Source organism: Ischnura elegans, chromosome 9 (assembly GCF_921293095.1).
Source record: "Ischnura elegans chromosome 9, ioIscEleg1.1, whole genome shotgun sequence".
NCBI lineage: Eukaryota > Metazoa > Arthropoda > Insecta > Odonata > Coenagrionidae > Ischnura > Ischnura elegans.
The window spans coordinates 71,407,888-71,433,864 of record NC_060254.1 but is presented as its reverse complement, the minus strand read 5'-3'; the positions used below and the strand labels follow the sequence as shown (position 1 = coordinate 71,433,864).

At 38.6% G+C, this 25,977-nt stretch overlaps 1 protein-coding gene across 1 annotated transcript in view; it reads left to right on the top strand.

Annotated features, from left to right (window-relative positions):
* Positions 1 to 239: 239 nt before the first annotated feature.
* Positions 240 to 25,977, top strand: part of LOC124164953 — a gene marked incomplete at its 5' end in the record, with an annotated part of 107,842 nt that continues 82,104 nt past the window's right edge. Inside the window, 2 exons of the mRNA XM_046542190.1 lie at positions 240 to 414; positions 13,267 to 13,460. Of these exons, the coding sequence (XP_046398146.1) occupies positions 240 to 414; positions 13,267 to 13,460 (369 nt within the window). The remainder of the gene's footprint in view (positions 415 to 13,266; positions 13,461 to 25,977) is intronic.

Genomic DNA, 25,977 nt, shown 5'->3' with positions numbered 1-25,977 from the left:
TTCGATTGTTGTTGAAAATTCGAGCTTTTAATTTCAATTAAAAGTTCGATTTCTCAAAAAATCGACTTACCAACATTTAACCATCTCTTGATATATGCTGCTTGTGTATTTGCTCCCTATGTTATCAGCTTGCGGTCGGTAGCCAATCATTTGTATTCTTCTTCTCTCCCTCGGCAGGCATCTTCGGGATGCGTTCCCCCACCCACGTGCCCGCCCCCCTCCTCCTTCCGCCCCTCCTCCTCGCCCTCCCCTCCCTCCTCGCCCCCCTGCTGCTGCTCCCCCGGGGCACGGGGGCCAAGGTGTTCACCCTCGGGTACATCACGGGCTCCCGCAGGCGCCCAGGGGACCTCGAGTACTCCCGGCCCGGACTTACCATTTCGGGTGCGGCCTCCCTAGCCGTCGCCGAGGTGAATGGAGAACCAACGCCTCCAGAAGACGACGATTCCGGAGGTGGACCTGCAGGGGAACCCCCGGACCCGGCCAAGGGGGATGGTGGACCTGGTGGGGGTGAGTGCGAACCATCCATCTACAAATCATTGGCGGATTAAGCCCAACCCCCGTATCTGGAATAATTGATGAGATATTTATCTAAACCCATTTCCGCCCACAGCCGAGCATAATAGGCTGGCTCTTGAAGAAAACCCGCACTCTGTTTTACAATACGGAATTTTACTCAGGCTTTTATGGAAGTTTTTGTCTAAGCGTGGAGTAAATATTTGTTATTGCTTTATTAAATATGTCATTTTTTCAGAAGGCTGTTAGGATGTGTATTATGCCTTAAGAATCGCAATAAATTTTTGGCTTTACACCTTGTAAATGTCTGAGTTATAATCAAATGAATACATTGGCGTCGTCAGCATCAACACTTTCGGGGGGGGACAAATGGAGTTAAATTAAATTTTTTATACAATTTAGGGGGGGGGGCAAAACTGACTTTTCAAATTTTGGGGGGACGCATCCCCCATGTCCCCTATGGCGGGGACGCCCGTGAGTGAATGGTGGAATTGAAGTCAAATCACGTTAATTACATGATGATAGGATCGGCCCAAATTATTTAAAAATTATTAACATGAAAATATAAGACACATATTAGCAACGTACTCCGTGCCCTAATTTTACCCCTAATTTTGCCTCGATGGGTGACGTATGTGATGACAAGCATTTTTTTTTAATATGTGAGGAAAGTTTTAGGTTGCGCAGCCGCGAACCTCCCTCCTAATCAATTGCTCAAAAAAGGTTGAAGTTTTCTCTGTGGTTACCTTAATTTTTCATATCCGGCATCACTATTAACGACCGTAGGGAACTCCAGATACACAATTAGTTTCTCCCTATAACCTTTAGTGTATATAGAGGATTTTTATTCGTTCCCTATGGTTCAAACCCAGTGGAAAAGTCATAGGAAAATAATGTGCGAGAATGATTATTTTGCGGAAGCATTATGACGACGATACGTAAATTCAGTGTTCCGCAATTCTTAAGCCGTCTTAAGAGAAGCATACCTATCGTTTGAGCGTTCTCTTTTAGTGACTGATTACTCTCATGAAACTTCTATGGTTTTCCTCATATTGTACGACCGCGCCAATATTGCCGTACCGTATTGCGTTCAATATTGCCGTACCGTCACTCACCTCAACGAATTGGCTCATTTGTGTCGTTGTCGTGTGTGAAGAGGAAGCTTAGCTAAAACTAATGATTTTAAATTATCATAGGTAAAATTGATTGGAAAAGTATTCAAAATATTGCAATGATGATTCTATTGCAATTTTGGATATTTAATATATTTTTATATCCTAACTGATAATTTCGTTTTATTGTCTCTTAATTTTTTTTGTAATGATAAATTCGCTGTTGCGAGTTTAGTGGTTATTTTCTCATTTTATGCATTTGTCCTTCAATTCATTATTTTACAATATTTAATAAAACATTGATTATCGGTAACCTATGATTAAAATGAGGTTATGACATAGGAAAGACTCGAAGAAGAGTAATATGTTGAGGGAGTGTTTCTATGGTCTTGAAAATTTCGGTCAACGTAAAGTAGCTCCTCGTCCACATTTGCCTGTGTCTCAAATTTGAAAATGTTGCCTCCGTATTTTGTTAGATGAAAACATAAATTATTGATTTTCAGTAAAAGATAAATGTTGGCAAAGGTCTACTCTAGCTACGCTGAAAATTTAAAGAAGATATCATAATATTTCTGGGAGTCATCCTTCTCCAATATTAGACAAAATTAGTCCGGTCGAGATGGAGGTAGTATGCGTCTTCTTATTGTGGCCATGACAGCTGGCGAGGTCCTCATCACAGCGTCCAGTAAAAAAATCGTCACGGTCAATGACCTGCTTGAACACGTTCAGTATAAGCAAACAAGATCAACATTTCTAAGGGCATGACTTAGGGAATTTTGCTCTGCAGGCAAATTCCGTTGCGTGATTGTTCGGTGACTACCTCACGAGCGCTTACATAGATAAGAGAACGATACCCTGCCAAAAATCGCTGCCCTGGTCAGTACCTCCAACGCAGGCTGCGCCGTAAAGATATGTCGTAGGGCATGGTTTCTTTGCGTCCGTCTAGATGGTTGAACTTTCTCGGTAGGGGAGACGATATGGTTGTGACATTTTTCATTTGATCGCTCTTATGTAAGTAGGCTATTAAGCTGAACACAGAGTGTTTATTAATGTAATGTGTAAATTACTATAGGTATAAATATTAAATTTGTATCCATGATCACAATGGTTATCTCAAAGGAGCAAGTTATAAAAATTATGATAAGTGTCACAACCGACCACACCCCAGGGACGATTGTGACAGGTTTCCAAAATACTCTGAAGTGGTCTGAAATCATTTTTTTCGAGAAATATTTAACATAATACAGCATAATTTTCTTGCTGAAAACATTACAACTTAGTAACGAAAGAAATACGAGCTGGGAACGCTTCAATCATTTACAACTAATAAGGTAGTAGCATCTAAATTTATTATGTCAGCCTTCACAAACCAATATGTGTCTCTGCTAGCGTTTATGGCGTGCGGCGGATAACGCAATACTGTGACACAGGTTCAGATGCGCAAGCTGCTCCTCCCGTAGCATACTCCGCTACTCCCTATAATTTTGCTAATACGACGACTGTCACCAGCGTACCATGGAACAACTGTTCCCAGTCTACCCTACATGCAATAATCTATTGATGATTCGTTAGCAACGACCTTTATTTAGATTAATTTTTCCCTATGATATTTTTAGCGACGTGTTTCGTATCGATTCTCGCTTCTGAATCGTCCATTCCTGGTTTCGCGTGAGCGTTTTCCTTATCGCCGGCTGCGTCGGTCGAAAGCAGGCGGTATTTATTGCATCCAGAGAAAGACACCTCTCCCCCTCAATCGGCCTAACCTTCCTAAGGGTCGGTGGCACGCCGTAAAACTCAGCTGCCCCCTGCCGTGAGCAAAGGGGTTATTATTGTGAAGCATGCAAGCCCCTTTAAAAAATGATGAGAACGACTGCCCGACTTACCTGAGGATGAAACAATGGAAACCGTGACCACAAGGTGGTGTAATGATATGAACGCAGTATTTTCCTCGAGTAGAAAGAAATTAGCTGGAAAATATTAATCCAAATAGTCTACGAATGGTGGTGGTATTTTAGTTAGTCTCCCTTTCTTAGCCCAGGTAAAATTATTATCACTTTTTCAATTTTAATTCGAGGGAAGCAACTGTTGGAATGATTTCTGGCCGTGACGGCCGTGGTTATCTTTGGAGATTGTCGGACCCAAGTGTGCTTGGTGGCAGGCCGTTGCTCCTGAATGTGAGGTTTGATTAAGAATGAAATATCCTCGCAGTGTTTATAAGAAAAAAACAAGGCCATTCGCGTAAAGAAGTAACATTCCCGCGCATTTAGAATATTTCAGAGTTTTCTACCTTATTTCATTTTCTAAGATCAATTTATTATTTTAAATGTCTTGAAAATAATCTTTGGGAAAAACATTCGTGGAGGGACTAGTGGAAGGAAAGAAGGGCAAGGGACGGCCCCGAATGAGTCACATAGGACAGGTTATAAAGGATGTAGAAGAGAAGAAATATATCGCTATGGAAAGGCTTTGGGATAGGAGGGAGGAATGTAGGAAGCTGCGCCAAACCAACCTTAGCATTGTTGACTTATGATAATAAGTGAACATAATAGTCTTCGAGCGTCATTACATTACAGCCCTTTATGCTGTGGTTAAATATATGTAATTTATCCAAAGGTATCGAAGTTTAACTGTGGTAGTTTGGCTAAAATATTTCCGGTCGCTATAATGAAATTGAAGCATAACAGTCATTAACTCATTCCTGCAAAGGGATCTCGTATTAAATCAAGTGCCTGCATAACTTCCTTCATAAATATGTCTTCGTTGTATCTAAAAATTTCGTCCCTTTTTTTGTGTCTAGCCCCTCGATCCTCCTTCCATGTATTTATCTGTTTAAGTTGTTCACGTACAGTATTTTTGCCAATTTACAGTGATACAGTAACATGATGGATGTAAGTAAGGAGTTAAGAATGTAAACAACAACAAAGCATAAGAGACACGACTATAAGGTTACTGAAACTCTTCACCAGCCCAAATTCCGACTGTATCTATCCCATAGATCCCTTTTTTGCCGCTTAGCTTCTCTTTTCAATTCCATCTCAAATACTCTCTTGACCTCATTGCCTCCCGCACCAATTTCAATAGCCAATAGGGTAGTTTCCTTCATCAAAGAAAACGAAAAGCATTGATTGCGATTCGTTACCCACCATTAATGTATTCAAAATATACAAATTATTTCGTTTTAGAATTAGCGGTTTAGACGAATGGCAATGGTCCATTTTTAACCTCATTTGAAAAGGGCCAGATTGGCGCCCATGCGATGCCATTCCACGTGACGTCACAGGGACCTAGTTTCTATACGAGAAGATAGGAGTTATACATCGTCTGAGGTTACCAATGCATGCATGAGGCGTAGAGCTCAGGGAAACATGTCTTAATAATCACTTATTAAAACTGGCTAAGGTCGGAAAGTTTTCTTCATTTGATAAGGTATTAATAATCCTTATTTAAGCCAAGCGCTACCAGCCAGCTGGGGTACTCAGCTACCCGCTAGCAGCCTGCGTCGTATCAGCGCTAAGCCTCGCCTCAAGGTCACCTCACAAGGCGGGAGGGGGAACCAGAAATGCGTCACACGGACTTTTTCCCATCATTCCTACTTAGCCGTCGCGTTTTCGCGCGCTTGAAAATTTTCACTTTTCGTTTAATCGCGAAAAATAGATATCGTCATTAAAAAATCTAAAAGCGTGAAATACGTACTCCAGGAGTAATAATCTTTCGATTTAGGTAATAAAAAAATAATAGGAAACCACCCTATTGCGAATAATTTCTTTTTCATTATACCCACCTTTTGTGAATTTTAGAAATAATTTTTATTTATGAGATTATTTTTATATTAGTTTTTTATTATATTTACATGGTTTATTTTGTTTATAAAACCCAATTTAAATGAAGTAGTGCTTTTTTATGTTAAATGAATGAATAAATAAAATACAAGCTAAAACTTTCTATGAAAATATGAAAGGGGAAGACGGGGACCTTAGTAGTTTTTCCACCAATATATTGGACAGAACAAGAGTGATGAAACAGTCAAATGAGAGCAAAAATGGATCGACATTATCTGGTAGATAGTTAAGATGTGAGGAGAGGCAGTAGTTACAGGGAACGTTTGATGAGAGAAAGTCTTGGGATAAGCAAATGGAGAAAAGAATGGGAGCTAGTGGAACGGCCAAGGACTCTGACATTCGTGTAATAAATTAATTCAGGATAATCAATATTAGAATTGAGAATGTTGTAAATTAATTTTTAATAATTTTTCCTCTTTGATTGGAGGGATTTGGTATGCTTAGGGAAGATAAGATTGAATCAGCCGGCTTGTCGCGGTAATGTCCCTATTCGCACTCCAGGTAAAATCTTCTCCAGGTAAAATCTAAACTCCTCACCCTCCCTTCTTTGTATATCCTTACATGTGCCTGCTTTGTTAAAGCAAACCTTTCCCATTTTCTTCCAAATTCTACGTACCATGATCACCTCACCCGTTCAAGAAATAACATCCACTCCAACCAGTATTCAAGATCTCTCTGTCTTAAAGGTCCCAACCACTCTGCCTCGATCCTTTACAATAAGGTTCCCGAAGAAATAAAAAATAGCAACTCACTCTCCGTATTTAAAAAGAAACTAAAACTTCTCCTAGCTGAAAAATGGTACTACATTGTTAATGAATATCTGGAGGATGCATTGTAAGGTAATTTCCTAGATGGCAACTAGAATTTCCTTTTTTTCATACTTCTTTTAGTCTTTATTAACCCTCTGGACTCTGTTTTAATGTTGTACATACGTTAAATGATTATCTTGGGAATTCCCAAGAATCTTATCCTGGTAATTTCAATATTCGTGTATGAATGTAATTGTTTGTAAATTTTATACTTGACTTTAGCCTTGCAGATGTGTGTACTGCCAATTGCGAAATTAATTTATTTCGTCAATCAAAAAAAAATGGGGAGCTCTATATATTGCAATCTTGTCAAATTTATCGCTTCAAAAGGCCATCTCGGTTTATTTTGCATACCTTCTATATATTTTGCGTTTTCGAATACACTCAACTTAAACACCACGCTTCCACGTCTTTTTCGTACTTCTCCTTTAAGGTTATCCTTTCCGCCCAGTCTCCCTGGTTTCGTGAAAACCTACGCTTCCGATGCCTCCTATCATCACTTGCCTCTTGCTTCATCGACAAGGAAAATACCAATGCCAGGATACCAAAAATAATAACTCCGCTTTTCCCGTTCGAGACCTATTTTTGCCTTGTTAAATCTTCTCGAGCTTTTGTGATATTTCGCGTGTGCCTGTATTGAAATATTCTCAGGCCATTTCAAGTTTTCCTCCGGAAAAAGTTGCATCGCCATCAAGTTAGCGGAAATGATTTACTTAAAGTGTTACATTTTTTTCAATGCAAACTTTTTATTTGTGGGGGTATAGGCCCACGTTTTCTAGTTTTTTTATGGAGTAACTCTGCCAAGTTAATTCAGTGCTAGAATTTTCATGTTTTCTCATATTCTTAGTGATAATGCTCTGCTACCGTCTGTTAATTTAAATGAAAATCAGCTAAGAAAAGCTGATTTTTATCCGAAATATTCGGTTGTGTCATAAAAGTGATTGCGTAAGTGTAATTAATGTAACAATCAATCCTCAAATATTATAAGCAGGTAGTTTTTATAAAAATTGTGGCTAGCATTAATACGGCATATAGCAATCGTGACATTTGCAAGCTCGAACTCTGGCCTGCAGCATGAACTCCATGGAACAAGAGCAAATAGTATGGAAAAGTCTCGTGCAAATTTGTAGGTTGACAAAAAAAAGTCTTCAACCCCGTAAACTAAGCTTGCATGCAACTTCCTAGTCCACATAGGTCATTCACCTTCGTATCCGTTTATCAGCTTTGTAACAGGATCCCTTCTCTCCAAGCAATTTTAATTGAATCGCGTGCCTTTGATTTGTATTTTGCTTATTTCCTAGGTTAAAACTTACGGTGCAAGTTCCCAAATCTTTGAGGTGTAATCGAGCAGAATTAATTGCCAAGGGGCACATACACACTCGATTTTGGTGACTTAGAACACGTGCTTTGCCTTCGTAACTTCGTTAAACAGGCTCGAGAATATTTCAGTGTGGTTATTAAAATTCTTGCGGAAATGCCTTATATGTCAATCTGACTGAATGGGAAACTTTATGGGTATAAAAGTGAAAAAAGAACTCGAGACTTTGAAACAATCTCTACGAGTCGCAACAAAAAAATGTATATTAAATGACAGTGTTTCTCAAAATTCACTTAACAACGTGTTTCTCCAAGTACTAGTGTTCCAAGGCACGTATGAAGTCTTTTGGCGCTAGCGCCCCCGAGAATTCTCGGTGTTTCCAAAAGTGACATGACATTATAAATATCGGTGAATGCTAGTTTTTTTAAGATTATAAATTTTTACGCTTCAAATGTCATTTGAGACCCAAGTCTTTGTTTTATTTTAGTTATATAAGCGCGATTATGCCCTAAATTCACCGTTACCAAAAATGAGTGAGAAATATATAAAATATTGTATTGAACTTGATCTTTTCAATAAAGAAACAAATTTTGTAAAGCTCTGATGTTATTGATGGATTACGATGAATAAATCCGACATAATTAATGCATTACAATGACTGGGACTGTACATCCACGTGTATGCTTCCTATACTTTTTTTGAATGGAGTGTCCTATAATTATGATGTGGGGAAAACTATGGAGTCGATAAATAAATAAATAAATTATACAAGTTACATGTAATCTAGGTTAAAGGGAATAACACATTTTCTTCATCAGGAACACATGCTGCAGGCCATAGCTCAAGCCTGTATATGTAACGATGTAAATGTTATTGATGGATTAGTAAATTCTATGTGATTGAAAGGTAATAATGGCTGGAACTGCACATCCGCGTGCATGTTCATATAATTTTCATGAATTGAGTTTTCCCTGTAATTATGTTGTTTGGAAAACTATTGAATCAACAATTTGAAAAAAAAAGAAGACGAACTAAAATACTTATGAAAGCTATAGGTATCTAGCTGCTACGTACATTCACTTATTCAATGGGAGCCACTATAGTTGATCTACTTGATATGATGGCGTGAATTATTTGGTCAACAACTGAGTTAAACATGAAATAAACCAGTCGCTTTACCTTATCATTCCAATGAGGGTGAATAAATTTATAGAATTCATCATCTTGTCTTTGTCGATTGTAAACTTACTAACTTCCGCAGGAAGAATGGTCTTTTAAGAATGTTTTACATCAGTGGAAAATCTACCCATGCAATTTTTAATGCAGTATATTGGATAATTCACACTACCTTTTAAAAACATTTAAATGACTCATTTGTATTGATTTCAATCCCTATTTTTGGAATATATGGCTCCATGAACTAATCAAATATTCATGTCGACCCGTAACGCATATTTCTGCCATAGGCTGTTAGTCTATGTTCAAAGTAAGATGTTGCAAGGGTATGCTAAGCAAAGCTTTTCCGATTCATAAGTGTTGCCTGGGCATCTATTTCACCGTTAGTATCGGGCTTCCGATACATAGAAGTTACCAAAGGAAATCAAGGTAGCATTTTTTTGTTTCATTCACGAAAATGAAAAGACGTGGACAGCTCGTGATGCGTGTTGAGCGAGGATCTGTTTTACAGGAAAATGGCTTCGGTTACTTTTTGGCAGTTTGTGTATATTCTATCTTCAGTATTCGTTGCTGAGAATAACAAATTTATTGGCCAAGGAAATGCGAGATATATATTAAAAAAGGAAACTTCGTGGGCTTAATATCATTTGAGTGTTTTTCAAATGTTTTGAAACGTTGACGGGTAAACTTTATTTTGGAAGCTTCCATGGCGGTTGGAAGTTTTAAATTTGGAGGCAGAAAAAATAAATAAATGTGGGGCGTGGGTGAAATTCCAAGGGCGAGTGTTTTTTTTTATTGCCTCAAAGATTTCTCTCCTGAGATTCATGGTTTCCAGAGGTCAATGTCGCTGAAGGTTACGATTCTTTTACCGAAATTCGTTTCCGCCCAGAAAACCTAATGCTTGCGATTGTGGAGATATTTAGGTACGCTGCTCCTATGGTTGCCTTTAGTAATACGGCGAAATATTTTACTGATCCATCAATTTGTTTTCTTTTTTCAGAATGACCCGTAGCCATATAGAAAGCACATTCTGGATAAAAGAAAGTTTAAGTAATCTATTCAATGCAATTTTCTGTTCAAATTTATGATAATTGAATGTACTTTGCAAAAATTAAGTGTCAAAAAATAAAAATTTAAGACTTGCCAAAGACTGGCTTTTTTCTCAAGAAGTGCTCGAACATTTATTTTAATTTTATTTCATTAACAACAATTTGTTGTAATATTTTAGTGCTTATATTTTTGGCATACATTTTTGTTACCTAGCGTGGCTCAATTCTGGTATAAACTGGTAGGAGACCACTTCAAGTTCCCTCTCCTTGGTTATCACCAACTGTACAATCAAAATGTTGGGAGATAATAAATCCTAAATCAATCAATTCATATCGAATTTCCGTATGGGATCCGACTCTTTCCGTCAGTATACTTAGTTTGACTGTATTAAAAAATTAACTGATAATTAGATTAATTTATTACAAGCATCAACAACATATTTATGTCAATTCGACAGCAAGGAGTGTGGGTTTTCTTCGAGAGCCTCTTATTCTCAAAGTGGTATTAAATGAATCTATTTAATGGCATGGTCAGAATGGTAATGGTTAAACAAGTTGTTTTTGCTGCAATCATGTCATATTGATATCCATTATTCGTTCAGTTCTCAAAATTCGCAGAACAAAATATTTTTGTCAAATCGACAGCAAAGAATAATGCGGGTTTTCGTCAAGGGTCTCCTATTCTCAGCATGGGAGGATGTATCCATATAGCTACGGTGGGTGGAAATTTGTTGAACTTGGGCTAGTAGGCCTCGCGTTCTTGGTGAAAAATGTGTTGAATATAACATAAAAAGATCTCCCTTCTAAATGTATAGAATTTAAGGGGATCCTTTAATGCTCTTTTGCTTTAAATGCTGCATAATGTCTTTCCTTCTTTTTCTGATGGTCCGTAGAGAAAAAAGTGCCAGGGAAGAAAGAGGGTGGAAGGGATTAATGTGTTTCGGAGAACAGGGGGAGGGTTTATCAGTTTTTTTCTGGATAGGCTTCCTACTTTCTGGAATTCGCATTTCTCCTGAAAAGAAAAAAAGTTAGAAATGCTTTTAATGATCAGCAAAGTTTGACTTTAAAATAGGACCCTTCGCCTACGGTTAATCAATATTAAAATAGCTTCAAAGTCGAAAACCTGTGTTCTATTTCTTTCAGCTTGAAATTTTCTTATATATCTTCAAAAGCACTGCAGGAACAAGTGACTTTGTACAACGTCACGCGCACGGGTGCAAAGTTAAATACACCAATGGATGAAGTTCGCCATGAAAAAATACTTGACTTAGCCGGGATTCGAACTCGGATCTCCCGATTGCCGGTCAGTAGTGCTAGCCAGTTACACCACCAAGCCATTTTCTTAGAGCGAACTTCGGGATGGGTTTTACCGAACAAGATGTTGACCTCACAAGTCCAAACTGTGGCACATGTGGCGAGGGTCGTGCTTACTTAGTGACTTGCTCTAGTAAGCACACCTAGCACTCATTTTTTAGCCGTTATACTCTATGTTTTGCTTTAACTTTCGACCATTTTGTTATTTATGGTAGTTCCTTTTTAAGTTAATTTTTGCTCAATTTGAATTCAATCCAAATTTCAAATTTTGGTTTTAACTACCAGATTTCAAGCTTCTTACGCGAAAATTTGACGGAGAAAAATTCATTTACCTTAACAGGGATTAACCCGGATCCCCGATTTCCGATTGTGTACTTTAACCACATACAGTCCCTGACCCGGTTGGAAACCCGAGAAGCTTTCATCCATACTTTAAGCAGTTAAGCTATACCGAGGCGTCATTCACTTTTTTGGAAATTTGTGCGCTATACGGGACAGGTTGGTCTGGATTGCTGAGCATATTATGCGACTAGCAGTCCAAGCCTTGCGCACTGAGCCACAGCTAAGCCCGAACTTTGAACGCTGGGAGTGTCCGCTCTTGACTATTTATATGTATCCCGGTATATTTAAATATGTTTCTTAGTTAATATTTTTTATGAAATTAAATTTTACATTGTAAGCTACGAGCTCGTATATGGTGAAAAACTTGAGCAGGTTGAGCAGTTCAACTGTTTAGGTTGTACGTTAGGGGAAAACGGATACAGTAGTAAGGATATTAGAAAGAGAATTGCGTTAGCAAAGGAGGCGTCCATGAAGAGGAAGGAGCTTCTGAGAGGTTCGCTATGCAAGAATTTAAAGAAAAGGTTAGTGAAGAGTCTGACCTGGAGTGTAGCGCTTTCCGGTGCAGAAACGTGGGCAACAAGAAAGGAGGACGAGAGAAGACTCGAGGCATTCGAGATGTGGGTGTGGCGAAGAATGGAGAAGGTGACGTTGACGGAGAGGAGGAGAAACGACGATGTGCTGGACATGGTGGGTGAGGAGAGGCAGCTTTTAGATGAGATACGGAGGAGACAGAAGGTATGGATGGAGTTAGTGCTTAGCGGGGAGGGGATGTTGAAAATGGTGTTAGAGGGTAGAATGTTAGGGAAACGGGGGGGAAGGAAAAGAATAGGATTTTTACATTGAATAAGAGGGAATAGATCATATTGTGAATTGAAGAGGGAAGTGCATGATGGAAGGGGAGGCTCCCGGAATTCATCTTAAAAATTCCATAAAAACCTACCTTAATCGGTAGAATACTTTAAATAAAATTGTTAGCTATCTATCAAGAATGTTCGACTGCGTCAGGGCTGGAGTTTTGTGAGGGAGAGGTGGGAGGGGAAAAGATCAGTTTGGCGCTCCCCATCCCCTAATCCTCGTCGCTCCCTCTCTTCCCCCACCACTAAAAGATAATTCCTGTGTGAGTTATTTTTTAAGAAGCGGAAGTTGAAATTACTCACCATATGTTTCTAATTAAGAAGTTTTCTCAATTTTATTGTTTAATAATTTCTAAATTAGTTATCATTTCTAAATAATTTTATTAGAAAAATTAAAAAACTTTTAAGAATAAACATTTCAAAATTTTCCGCCTCCTGAAACCTGCCCCGCCCTAGTTCCGGGCCTGAACTGCGTAGTTGTGCTTTTGACAGAAATATCTCGCGAAATATTTAGGAGATCCACGAAATATCACCCAAAATCGAGGAGCGAAAAATTGGCCCAAAACTACGAACGGATTCCTCTCTGATGGTCTGAAAATGGGGCTGGCATATAAGGATGGGGAAGGAAGAGAAATGCAGGAAAAATGGGCGGAAAGGGGTGGTCCTGCCAAAAAACCTCTCCCCCTCAAACCCCGTTTAATGAATCCCCTTCATCCCAACTCATTCTAATTCGTTGCAGGTTTCTCGTCTCCGGGGGGGGCGATCCCTTCGGGGAATGACGGCAGCACATCGACCACTCCGGCGTCCTCCGAACCCGACCCGACCCCTCAGGGCCCCGACCTTCGACCCGGCCCTCGGAGGAAGAGGAGGAAGAGGTCGGAGGGCGGCGATGGACCTTCGGCCGTGGAGGTTCTGTCGGGCCGGGTGTTCGGCGGTGAACCCGGACGGGTCCTCAGGTCCTTGGGCCACCGGCTGGAGCTCCGCGTTTCGGAGACGTTCGGCGAGGAAGCGGAGAGCATCCGGGCGGCAGCTAGGCTGTGGCGTGACGGTGTTGACGCGTACATCGGCCCTCAGGAGACCTGCGTGCACGAGGGGAGGATGGCGGCTGCCTTCAACCTGCCCATGGTGTCCTACGTGAGTGCCATCTCAATCCATAGTCACGCTGTCACTCATTCTGTCTCTGTAGGGGAAATTCCCAGCGACCAGTCTTGCATAGAGCAAGTTACTTTGAACCGCAGTCACGCGCGAAAGAAGTTACATGGAAACGACTGCGAAAAGATCGAAATTTTGAGGCATTTCTGTGAATAAAAAAACTTTCCTGACAGAAACCTTGCTCTCTCAGCTCCACTACGTTCAAAAATAAACAGGGATAACCACCAATAATAATCTCCACCATCACAACAGATGGAATTCCCTGATTCCTGGACTGCCTATGCTGAACTTTTTGAAGTATTACTGGGACTACGCAACAAGAATATAAATCGCCATGAAAAAAATCATTTCGCTCGGCCGGGATTCGAGCCCAGATATCCGACTGGTACCTCACCAAGCCATCTAATTCGAAGGCGAATATCACGCAGGGTTAAACTGGGACTTGAGACGTCAACATCTTTTTCGGTTTACAGCGCCTGATATTCGCCTTGTAGGATGATGGCTTTGTTGTGTAGAAGGTAGATACGTGAGAATTATTTATTAAAATGGAGGGTGAAGAGAGACGATTGTATTATGAAAACCAAAGTCAAGTCCGTACTCTAAAATTCTTTACTGAATTCTTGGAGAATTTATGAGTCACCTATCATATGCGTGGTTTTCAGCTTGCCGGGTTATAAATTAGCAATGAGAATATACCACTTAATTTAGCCTTGATAAGGAATACTTCATTTGGGATTTTTAGGGATGGGCTTATATTTTAACCATTAGAGATTACTTTTGGTTGTCTCTGTGTTTTCGTATGCACCAGTGTCTGAGATTTTTCAGCAAGGTTTCTGACAGGGTAACTATGATTTTTTCTTGAAAATGCCTCAAAATTTAGACCTTTTTTGAGCTTTTACTCTGTAACATCTTTCGGCAATTGAAACAAATAATTCAAATTTGAAACCTTAATAGAATTTTCTATAAAATCGGATCTATTGCATTTAAAGCGCCATGGGTCAATAATTTCAGGTAAATTGTAACTACTTTAAATCAAGTAGTTATCAATAGGATGTTTTACTTCACATTAATAAAATTCTAATTTTTTTCAAGTTCGAATACGGAATGTAGGCCAAAGTTTAAATTACCACAATCGAGGCTAAATTAGGCATTCTCGCAGCTAAGTCATGACCCGGCAAGATGACAGTCACCTATATAATTCATGACTCATAAATTCTCGAAGAATTCAGTTAAGAATTTTGGAGTTCAGTCTTGGCCTTTGTTTTCACATTTCATTCGTCGCTCTTTACACTCCATTTTAATTAATCATTCTCACGTAATTAAAATCGACTCGGGAGAAATCTTTTGTGCTAAGTGTTGGTCCCACATAATTTGTGATCCTAATCGGATAATTTTTCGGGAAATCGAAATGAAATTCGAAGAATGCTCCAGATGGGATTTTTGGGAACGGGCTGATGTTTTTTAATGAAGCCCTTTGCCCTATGTGCGTGAGGCGAAGAATATGAAAGATAAAAGACCCAAGAGTGTGAAAGGATTTTCGTGAAAGAAGAAGAATGGTTAAAAGGGAATATATTTTGTCTCATCAAAAGATATATATCTTGAACGAGTGGATTTATTTTTTTCATGTATATTCATAAAAAAAGGATGGCGCGAAATCCAATGCTGGGTGGGGTATGCCTTCATCATGGGATGCCTTTGCCGATTGCTCAAATCCGAATGTAAATTTGATTGCATTCCTCGATCGAACCATCCTTCATCTTTACATTTCGCCCACATTACTTTATTCCGAAGCTTCGCAGTGCTTTCTCTTTTATTTTTTTATATTTATTTTCAATCAGTATACTTGGTGTCGGCCGTTTTGCTCAATCATCGTCATCATCACCGGTCAATAATCCAAATATTGTTTTGACGTAGCTCTCCACTCAATTCTCCTATCAGCTACACTTTTCACACTTACGTCTTTCTTCTATTTCATATCTATCTTTACCTTTTCCATATATTTTGTTCGAGGTCTTCCTTTTCTGCTCTTGCCATCCACTTGTCCCTCGACGATTGTCTTCATCAAGCCATTATGTCTCCAGATGTGGCCGACTAGGTTGTTTTGCCTCCTTTTCAAGGTTTTTTGAGCATTCTCTTCTTTCTCTCCTACTCTTATTAGGACTTTCTCATTAATTACTGGGTCGATCCATTTGATCCTCATCATTCTACTATAGCGCCAAATTTCGGAGGCCTCCACCTTTGATTACTCCGCTGCTGTTATTGTCCATGCCTTGCTTCCCTAGAGAAGTTGTGCTGAAACAACTGTTTTTATTTATTTACTTATTACATTGCAATTTCATGCAGTTTATGACTGCGTTATTTTTTTTCCTTTCGTTATTCGTTGTCGATAAAGCCAATTGGTTTTTTTTATAATCACAGTGACATATAGTGCCGTAGATGTCACTGGTATTCTAAAAAATAATAAGCCAAACCTTTTGCCAAATGTGAAAGTCGTTCATCTTTTTCGGGATATTTTCAACCTTAACCGCTTCCTCAGCTTTTCTCGGTGATGCGATACATTTTTTTCTCATTAAATGTTGACGTGAAGTGCCTTGGGAGAGTGATCTGAGCCACGTTTTCAGCTATTTTGAGATGGTATCTGGAAGCGATATTTTAAAAGGCTTTTGAGGAAGATACAAAGGTCTTTAGAAATAGATCTCTCATCGAGGTGACCATCAACATTTTTTATATTTTTTCCGTTGATGGCCGACTCTAAAATCGGTGGTAGGGCGAAGAACAGTTTCCCCTGCAATATTTGTGACGTACGATCCGGTCATTAATTAGTGTAAAAGTGATGCATTTTTAAGTTATTGTGCTTACTCATTTATTCAGTGCTGAATGTAGTTTGCAATGGTATTCTGCCATACATCATGCCAGAATGAAGTGATTTCTGATTGCCATACATAATCTTGCCTTCTTTGTTGAATATATTTTTATGGAAATGCATTATAACATGATGACATTTTTTTCTGGCGTTTGATTGCATTAATATTTGCTAACTCAGAGCTGCTTCCGGGAGAAATTATATTTAATTTATTTCATTTTGAAAACTTGGAAATTCTGCTCTCGATCGTAATTATCGTGGCAACTGGATATTTCGTTATTGCAATTTACACCACAAAATAATGCGTAGTTAGCAAAAAGATATTTCCTAAATAGAGCAAAAAATTTAAACATTTTTGATGTTGCTTAGAAGCAACAATGGGTTAATAGTCACATTAATTATTAGAATTTTCGAATTAAAATCATCTGTAATTTTTTAATAAATTAGAAGAGTTGCTCTTGAAAAAGATGGATTGATACGATTGATGGATTGATACTGATGCAACAAATTTGTAGTGCAGCGTTCAAATGTTTTGCAAATTTAGTAGGAAATACTGGTTTAAAAGCTACCCGGTCAGGTTATATTTTTTTTTATTGGTGAGAAGATGAAGAGTGCGGTTTTGTTCGAGTGACGAGATTCGGCTCAAAATGATATCTTGTTTTTAAGTTAGACTTGATGTCATAAGCTGCAATTGGTATTTTGAATTTACTTTAGCATCTGTAATTCCACCTGAGGTAGTAAATGGTTTCCAAATCACTCCCTACCTCCATAATGAGGCAAATGATTTGTTTCCGCGACGGAATGAATTTTAATATTGCATTTATGATGCAACAAATGTTGATGGGGTCCATGAATTTTCATTTAGCTTACTACACCATGTTTTTTTATTTATTTTCAATCAGTATGCTTGGTGTCGGCCGTTTTGCTCAATCATCATCACGGGTCAATAATCCAAATATTGGTTTTACGCAGCTCTCCAATCATTTCTCGTATCAGCTAATCTTTTCACACATACGTAGGTAATTCCTTTATTTCACATCTTTCTTCATCTGTTACATATATTTTGTTCGAGGTCTTCTTTTTCCGTTCTTTCTCTTTCTTCTCTCTTCAATTTTTTTGGCCGTAGAGATAGAGTTCTTTTATGAAGTTGAAAATCGTAACTATGAAATTTCATATCATTTTTCACTCCTTTATTATTTGTATTTTTGATGTGTATCACTCCTTAAAAAAATTTCTGTTTACTACAACTATGTCTATTCATATCGCTCAATCGTCAACTTTACGGTGTAATTAACTAATAGTGAAAGAGTATAAAGTAACTCGATATTTTCCATCGTCATCTGTTTTATTGCTCCAATCTGTATTCAGCATTTAATTCACACTAAAACCACATTATTATTCCTGAAACTTATTTCTCCGGAATTTCGTGAACCAAATGTTTCTGATATTACGCAACGAGAAATAAGGGTGCTTTAAAGATCCACGAGGCCGATGAGCGTCTAATAGCGAAAATATTTTATGAGCCTTGAACTGCGGCTTTGCTTCCTTTATCGAGAAATACGTACCTTAAAAAATATGTCTGCGTTCATCTTCTGGGAAATGATTTGGTATGTTCGACGTAATGAGTTCATAATTCTACTTTGATATCGTTTTTATATTTCATCAATGGTAATATCCTTACCCGTTGGTATGCGTGCGATCCCGTTTGATATCATTATATAAATAGTATGGAATACAATGCCAATGGGATTGCACTCCATAAAATTTATTTCTCGGAGTTAATGCCTCTGGGATTGCATTCCATAGTAAAATATTAACATGTATAGGATTACCATTGATTAGTACTCCTGACAGAAATAAACGAAACTGACATTCTCAGGAGTCTATGGGTAAAACATCAGAAAACACACTCATTTTTCTCTCCTCTTCGCAAAATTTCCACAACAATCAGCTGATATACTCCATTTTGAGTGCACTTTTGCAGCAGCAATGTGCTGAATAAATTCTTTAACTAGGAAAGGGTCCTAGAAGCTTCATCCTATTGGTATGGGAAGGATAGCTGCGAAAGTAATGTTAGTGGAATGAGCTCGTAATATCTTATCGATCGAAACAGCTGTCTTCAATATCCTTCCAACAACCGTTCTAGGTTTGCATGTGAAGCCATATTGATTTTGTCGGGAACATTGTTCCCTTAATTGCCATTCTAGCCCTCTTTTGATATATAGTGAAGCCAAAAAAGTCTTTTTTTGTCCGCCTGCGCCAGGTGACATTTATCTGACGTTTATTCAGCTCCTCGGAGTTAATTCCGTATAGCTTCCACCATTGTGAATGTGAATTTGTTTCCAATTTTCATTTCTTCCTCAATTATCCTCCCTGAGCATTTTTCCCTTATTCTGCTTACTGTTTGACATTGAAAAGTTTTTTAAACGTAGCCGAATTTAAGTCTGATATGTTATAAGTTACTCTGCAATTCAACGGAAAATACAGTTTTTACCATCACCACTGGTCGGAAATACTGAGATTGGTTTAACGCAGCCCTCCGCTCAATTCTCCTATCAGCTAATATTTTCAAACCTACCTGATTCTTCCATTTCACGTCCATCCTGTTCCAATTTTTTTGTTCGAGATCTTCCTTTTCCATTCTTTTCATCTACTTATCTCTCGACGAATGTCATCTTCTCTTCTACTGCATACTAATATTTCGGTTTTATTTGTGCCACGTAATGATTAGCCTACCTAAATTAACCAGACTCTTTTTCAAATTCTTCTCTATCTCTTCGATGACAGCTACGTCATCGGCAAATCGTGGCATGCTAACTTTTTCTCCTTGGATATTCACTCCCTAGTCCTTTTCTTTGATTTCATTAATGGCTTAGAATGGTAGACGTTGAAAATTACAAGGGACAAAGCACAGCCTTGTCTCACTCCTTTCCCAATTATTGCTTCCTCACAGGTGGATCCTGGTCTTATCACCGCTACTTGTTTTTGAAAACACTGTGGATTATTCTCCTGTTATTGTAAAGAACTCCAATTCCTTTCAGGCTTCTCAGAATTGTGTTCCAATCCACGTTGTCGAATGCTAGCTCTCTAAGTCCACAAACGCAAGGAACGTAGGCTTGTTCTTTTCGGTTTTTATCGTTTTTATTTATTTTTATTTTTTTCCCCTCTCCACAATCTTGCAGTCAGCAATGCGCTCAAAATGGAATGCGTCGTCGGAAATTTTTGCACATTTTACGAAGAGATGAGACAATTGTATATGCTATCTTGCTTATTTTGTGACGTATCTCGCTTATGTTTCCATATAACTATCCTTTGGTAATATTATATTATAATTTTCTCTGGATTATCTTTTTTGGTACTTAAGCTCTCCTCAGCCCTTGATGGATAATCATAAATCGAGATAAATGAGCATCCGAAAGTGCTAAAGTTTTCATAGGGTACGTTACATCTGGGAAACCCATCCTTTGATGCTGCAATATTGAGAACGTTGCAAAAACAAGAACTGGACGTAAATCTGTCACCCTTAGTATTCTCTCTTGAGAAGAATTGCACCCATTTTCACGTATCCACTTACACGTGCGGATGACGTGCGCCGCGTGAGCGCGGCCGTAGAGAATCTTGGCTTATAAAATATTTCATTCGCCTGCTCGTGCTTATTTTCGACTGAGAAAATCCACCTGGCCCTGTTATTTAGTGAGCTACTTCCCCTCGCTATCATACTTTTCAAGTGGGAATACATTAGGATCGAAAATACCGCGATTTCCCGCCAAGAGGCGGCACGTGTTAGCGGTCCCACTTCGGTAACTAAATATTTAATTTGCCCTTTGAAAGCTATCAGGAATTCGCCTAATCCTTCCCCACGCTTTTTGATAAGCTATCGTATTTTCATCCGTTTTTGCTTCAATTTACTTCCCTACCTAAGAGCTGTTTCAAGAGAATGTGGTTTTTTTTTTTTGCCAGCCCCTTTTCGCGTCAAGGAAAGGGTAGCTGTTGCTCGGTTGACCCTTGTGATCACTGAAGTACCGGTTTCAAAATAAACAGCGGTGTTTTAATGCTTTCTTATATTTATTACGCTAAAATTTCAGCTGTAAATCATTCATCAATTGTAAGAGTAGCTCATACAGTTTTACATAAAAGCCTGTAAGTGTCCAATGTAACCACCATTCGTCACAAGGCACACGTCAAGATTATGTGCGAGTTCTTCCCAAACGATCATTATTGTATCTCGAGTAATTATTTCAAAAGCTCATTCAGTCCTGTTTCTTAATTCGGGAAGTTCAGCTTATTGCAGAGGCAGGGATGTTTTTATCACCTGGAGGAACACAAGCGAACTTAATACGGAACGCACTTTGCACATAAAAAACGCATTCCGAAATATAAAATCATAATTTCTTTCCTACATGAAAGAAAACAGAATATTGAAAAATCATGAATTTTCAAACACTTTCTTTGACAAATAAAGTTTTTTCGAGTATGAAAAGTGTTCATATAAGTTTAAAGCCCTCTACTTACTACCCTGTTTTTCAAAAATTTTCCACCCTGGTTTTGGACCCCCTTCGAACGAAATTCCTGGAAATCACTGATCTTTGAAAACTGTAAAACACAAGCATCTTACAGTTCACGAGAAGAGTCTTTGCTACTAGCGCTTCCTAACGGATGGCGGCGGAAACATTAGATGCACATGCACATTGTTACAAAAAAACAAATCTGTTTGAGTTTTTCTTTCATTTGATGTTTCATTTACAGCTGTTAATTGTATTAAATATTATAAAGTGTTAAAACCCCGCTAGTCTCAGCGGTAGAATATCAAGCATTTTAGGTTTCCTTGGACATGTCTTTCCACGTTGGTTTACGGCAAACTTTTATTTACTATAACCGCTAATATGATTTAAATCTTTCATTTTATTACATTTTTACAATATACAGATAGTACCAGACCTCTTGGAATCATAAATAGATTTATAAACGGAAAAAAATATTGGCTTTTCTGAATTTCCATAGTTTGCTTAGAAAATTACCGTTATTGGTGACAGTACCTACGTTATTCAAAGAACTAGCTACTATTATTCTGCACCGACAAGGAAAATACTTTTTAATTTTATCACTTAGGGAAATGGTCCCTGTCATTAAGTAATAAATAATCGATTTTCTGGTGTTATAGTTTACACCTAGCCAAAAACTGTTATCTGGAAAAAACTATGAACAATTCCCTGGCCGTTTCCGAAAGTTTGAAGGATGTTCTCTTCAAATCGTTAACAGACTCTTCATTACGTTTAAATGACATCATCAATAACAACTATAGTTCTTAAGTTACTATAAATGGTGTAATTATCACTTAATGGTGGCTCTATGTAAGTACTGAAGATAATGTCGTCACTTTGAATGAGCCTTTAAAAAGTTAATGGAAGTAAAATTATTGAAATTTCTATTCTATTTTTTTCAGCCATGATATAGAAAATATCGCCGTGATATGTACGAGATAGAAGCATTTCTACACGTTAAATAAAAGAAGCCTTTAGACTGAAAGCAGTGAATAATTAAGGACCTCAATAGTTGTTGGGTCTTACTTTGTGCTGTCGCATGCTTACATTATGATCATCATGTTTGTCCGTTAAACAATAGTATCGTCTTAAGCACCCTTCTCGATCCTGGCGTATTGCATACAAAACCTATATCGACGTTTGAATTTTTTACCGCTTGGCTAAGTGAAATACCGTTATTGCAACTTGTACGATGCTTCCTGACAGATAATAGCATCTTATAGAAGCACATATCTCGCCAGTGTTGTTTGTTAACATCAAATTACATTAAATTCAGACCCAATAACGGCATCTGTCCCGGGGCTTATGAGCTTAAGACCGATTTAAACCTAAATCCTAGTTTTAAGGTTTAATAATTATAAAACGATTTTTCTGTTACATTAACAGTATAATGGTGTATTATTGACGCTCGTGAACTATTTCAGTTTATTTTTATCTCTCGGTCATAAAAAGAAGCAGTCTACCTAAGCGGTAGCATATTTTTTCTTATAATGGTGGCTCAATGAGTAATACGTTAGGCCACTGAAAAGGGGGATCTACTTCTATATCTGCATATGACCCTGCAAGCAATCTACAGAGGTGCTTGGCAGTGGGAGAACCATCACCAGCATGCACCAGAGGATTGAAATTTTCCTCCACAAACATGCTCAACACGATATATACGCTACATATGGCTCATAATCTACTACGTCCTACTTATGAAGGTTATCGGCCTATGCAATTATGGCATACAAAAGATGCTATTAAATATTAGGAAATTTCAGGAATCGTATCCGAAAGAGTAACTTGAGGTTCGCATTGGACACTCTCGAGTAGAAATCTCCTAGAGCGAAATCAACTGATTTTCAACATTTTTTAAATGTTTGAAAAATATAATTAATCATTTTAAAATGAATGACGATGAATAAAAAGTAATAAAAAACCCGCAATATCTTTCGTTGATCATTCACGACTCCAAGAAATCGAAGACATACAAGCCACGTGCTTAGTGTGCGATGTTACAGTCGTATTTGGAGCCATGCCATAATGGCTTCATCCCAAATTATCGCAAAAAAATTTATTTTGCAGTTTTAGCATGTTTATTTTTTCTTTTTCAAAAAAATTGACGCGGCGACATAGCCCAAAAGTTTTTATTCAACATGACGTGTACCCGCGAACGTTTTAACGAAGAATTATTTTCAGTTGCTCAGGAGAAGCATATTCAATTCTTCATATACATCGTACTGTAAGACTAAATAACTTTACCTGAGGAATGACTGCTGAGAGATAATATACGATCACAAACATTGGAGAAAGTTGAAGTTTATTATTATTTTCAAATCCTAAATGATGTTTTGGCTCTTATTTTTACTGAATATATCTCTGAAACTGGTCATGAAAGAAAAGAACACGCCACGTAATGGAAGCCTACTGTCATAAAATCACTGCACTTGAAAAGGACTTCGCTATGGTCTTAGCTATGGTATGATATTCCCGACTAAGGTTTCCGCGGCAATGTTGTGAGCCACGGTATTATGTATCGGGTTTCGTCCACGCTCTCATCGTGGTGAAGGCGACGTTTCTACTGCTACGCCGTAGACATCCTGAGGGCAGGCTGAATGCATCACCATGGTGATGACGCGGAATCGAATCCTGTGATACCTGGTATGAGTGGTTTTTTTTTCTTGACTTCTATTTTTAACGTTGATTATTGTCTTGTAGTGTGGGTCTTTAAGAATGAAATTCAAAATGTTTTGCCAACGTTTCGGTTTATTTTTATACCTCCATCTGGGCTAAATTTCTTTTTTTTTCAATAAATATGATTTGTAAATGAACAATAAAATTCTGACCTATAAATGCCCGACGGTCGATCTCCAAAACTTACGTAACTGGTCGCGTCGCGTCATTGTGACCCGAGTTGAGTTTATAGCGATTTCCAAAAATTTTTGTCAATATATTGGTGATATTTTGCTGCTATTCGCTAAGTAAGTTGTTAGAGTAATTTTTATAGTTTTTTGATAAATTTTAATTGTTAAATTTTCTGTTATAATCGTTTGGCAGTGGGTGAACCATCACCAACATGCACCAGAGGATTAAAATTTACTTCCACAAACATGCTTAACACGTTACACAGTACACTATTTATACGCTACATGTGATACATAATCTACCAAATCCTACTAAGGAAGGTAATCTACCTATACAACTAGGACATGTAAAAGATACTATTAAATACAAGAAAATTGCAGTAATCATAACAGAAGGAGTAACTTGAGATTCGCATGGATGGCATTGGATGGACGGAAAACGGCATCAATATTTTATGCAGCGAGCGTAAAGAAAACATGGATTTTATAAATAGAAGAAAATATATTGAGGTTTACAACATTTTATTAAATCAACCTGCCTCATAAAACAGACCGACACTCCTAGACCTTATTCAACGTATGAGTTAGTGATTTCACAAAAAGAAATTCCAGCATTGCTGGGATTGGAACAAAGGACGAGAGTTCAGTGTCCCTGCAAGGTACCACAACAGCGCCTATATATCCAAAAACGACTGTGATTGGGGGCATGGCAAGGTGTGATCTCAAGTATGAGTTAGTGATTTCCCAAAAAGAAATCCCAACATTGACGGGAAATGCACACAAGATTTGAGTCCAATCTTCCGGCTATATACCACAACAGCGCCTATAGCGCCGAAAACGTGTGTGATTGAGGGCATGGCTCGGCGTGGGGGTGGGACGCGCGGATGGGAGGATAGTGCACCGGTCGCTTCAGACCGAAGGCCGTTGTTCTAAAAATTATCCCGCCCGTCCAAAATTAGGGGATCGTAAATAAATTTCGCGCCCTCGTAGGAGCGTGGACCGAGTGTTCAAACCCCCCCCCCCACCCCTCTCGCAACCTCTCCCACCCCAGTTTTTACTCCCCCCACCCACCCGCCCTTGCTCCTCCAAAAAATAAAAATAAATAGGTTTTAAAAAAATGAAACGCTCCTCTCACACTACTCCCTGCAGACGTCTCGTCTGCTTAGACTTTCCCGCCTCAAGATCCTCTCTCAACGTCTTCCCACTCCCTTCTCGTATCTCCTCCTTTCTTCCCACCCGTCTGGATCACTCTTCATTTCTGCCATGCAACTATTGGGCTAAATATTCTCTACCCAGGGTCCAGTTGCTAAGCTGATTTCTGAACTTGCCGATGCATGCTATCAGTGATTTTTTTAAACCTCAAAACGCATTTCTGTCTCTCCTCAACTCCTTCTATTCACCTGATTTGAGTCCTCGTGATTTGTTTCCATTTCCCGAAATCGAAACACGCCTTAAGAGGAACATCTCACGTAATTTGGAACTCTAATGTACATTCAAAAGTCTGCGATGGACCAGTTTTACAGCCATACCAGTTTAAGATTCCCAGCGCTGCTATCAAAAGTAGGAGCAACGATTCCGCCGTTTGGACCACTTCATTTCTACCCTAGGACTAGGTAGGACTAAATATTCTCTACCCAGTGTCCAGTGGCTAAGCTGATTTCTGAACTTGCTGATGTATGCTATCAGTGAATTTTTTTTACCTCAAAACGCATTTCTGTCGTTCCTCAACCCCTTTTATTCACTTGATTTGAGTCCTCGTGATTTTTTCCCTTTCCCGAAATTGAAAAACGTCTTAAGAGGTACGTCTCCCGTCATTTTGTACCTCTTAAGTACATTCGAAAGTCTGCGATGGACCTGTTTTAAAGCCATACCAGTTGAAGACTTCCAGCGCTGCTATCATAAGTGGGAATAACAATTCCGCCGTCTGGACCTCTTCATTTCTACCCTAGAACTAAGTAGGGCTAAATATTCTCTTCCCAGTGTCCAGTGGCTTAGCTGATTTCTGAACTTGCTGATGTATGCTATCAGTGATTTTTTTTTACCTCAAAACGCATTTCTGTCTCTCCTCAACTCCTTCTATTCACCTGATTTGATTCCTCGTGATTTTTTCCATTTCCCGAAATCGAAACACGTCTTAAGAGGAACGTCTCATGTCATTGTGGACCTCTAAAGTACATTCAAAAATCTGCGATGGACCAGTTTTCAATCCATACCAGTTGAAGACTTCCAGCGCTGCCATCAAAAGTGGG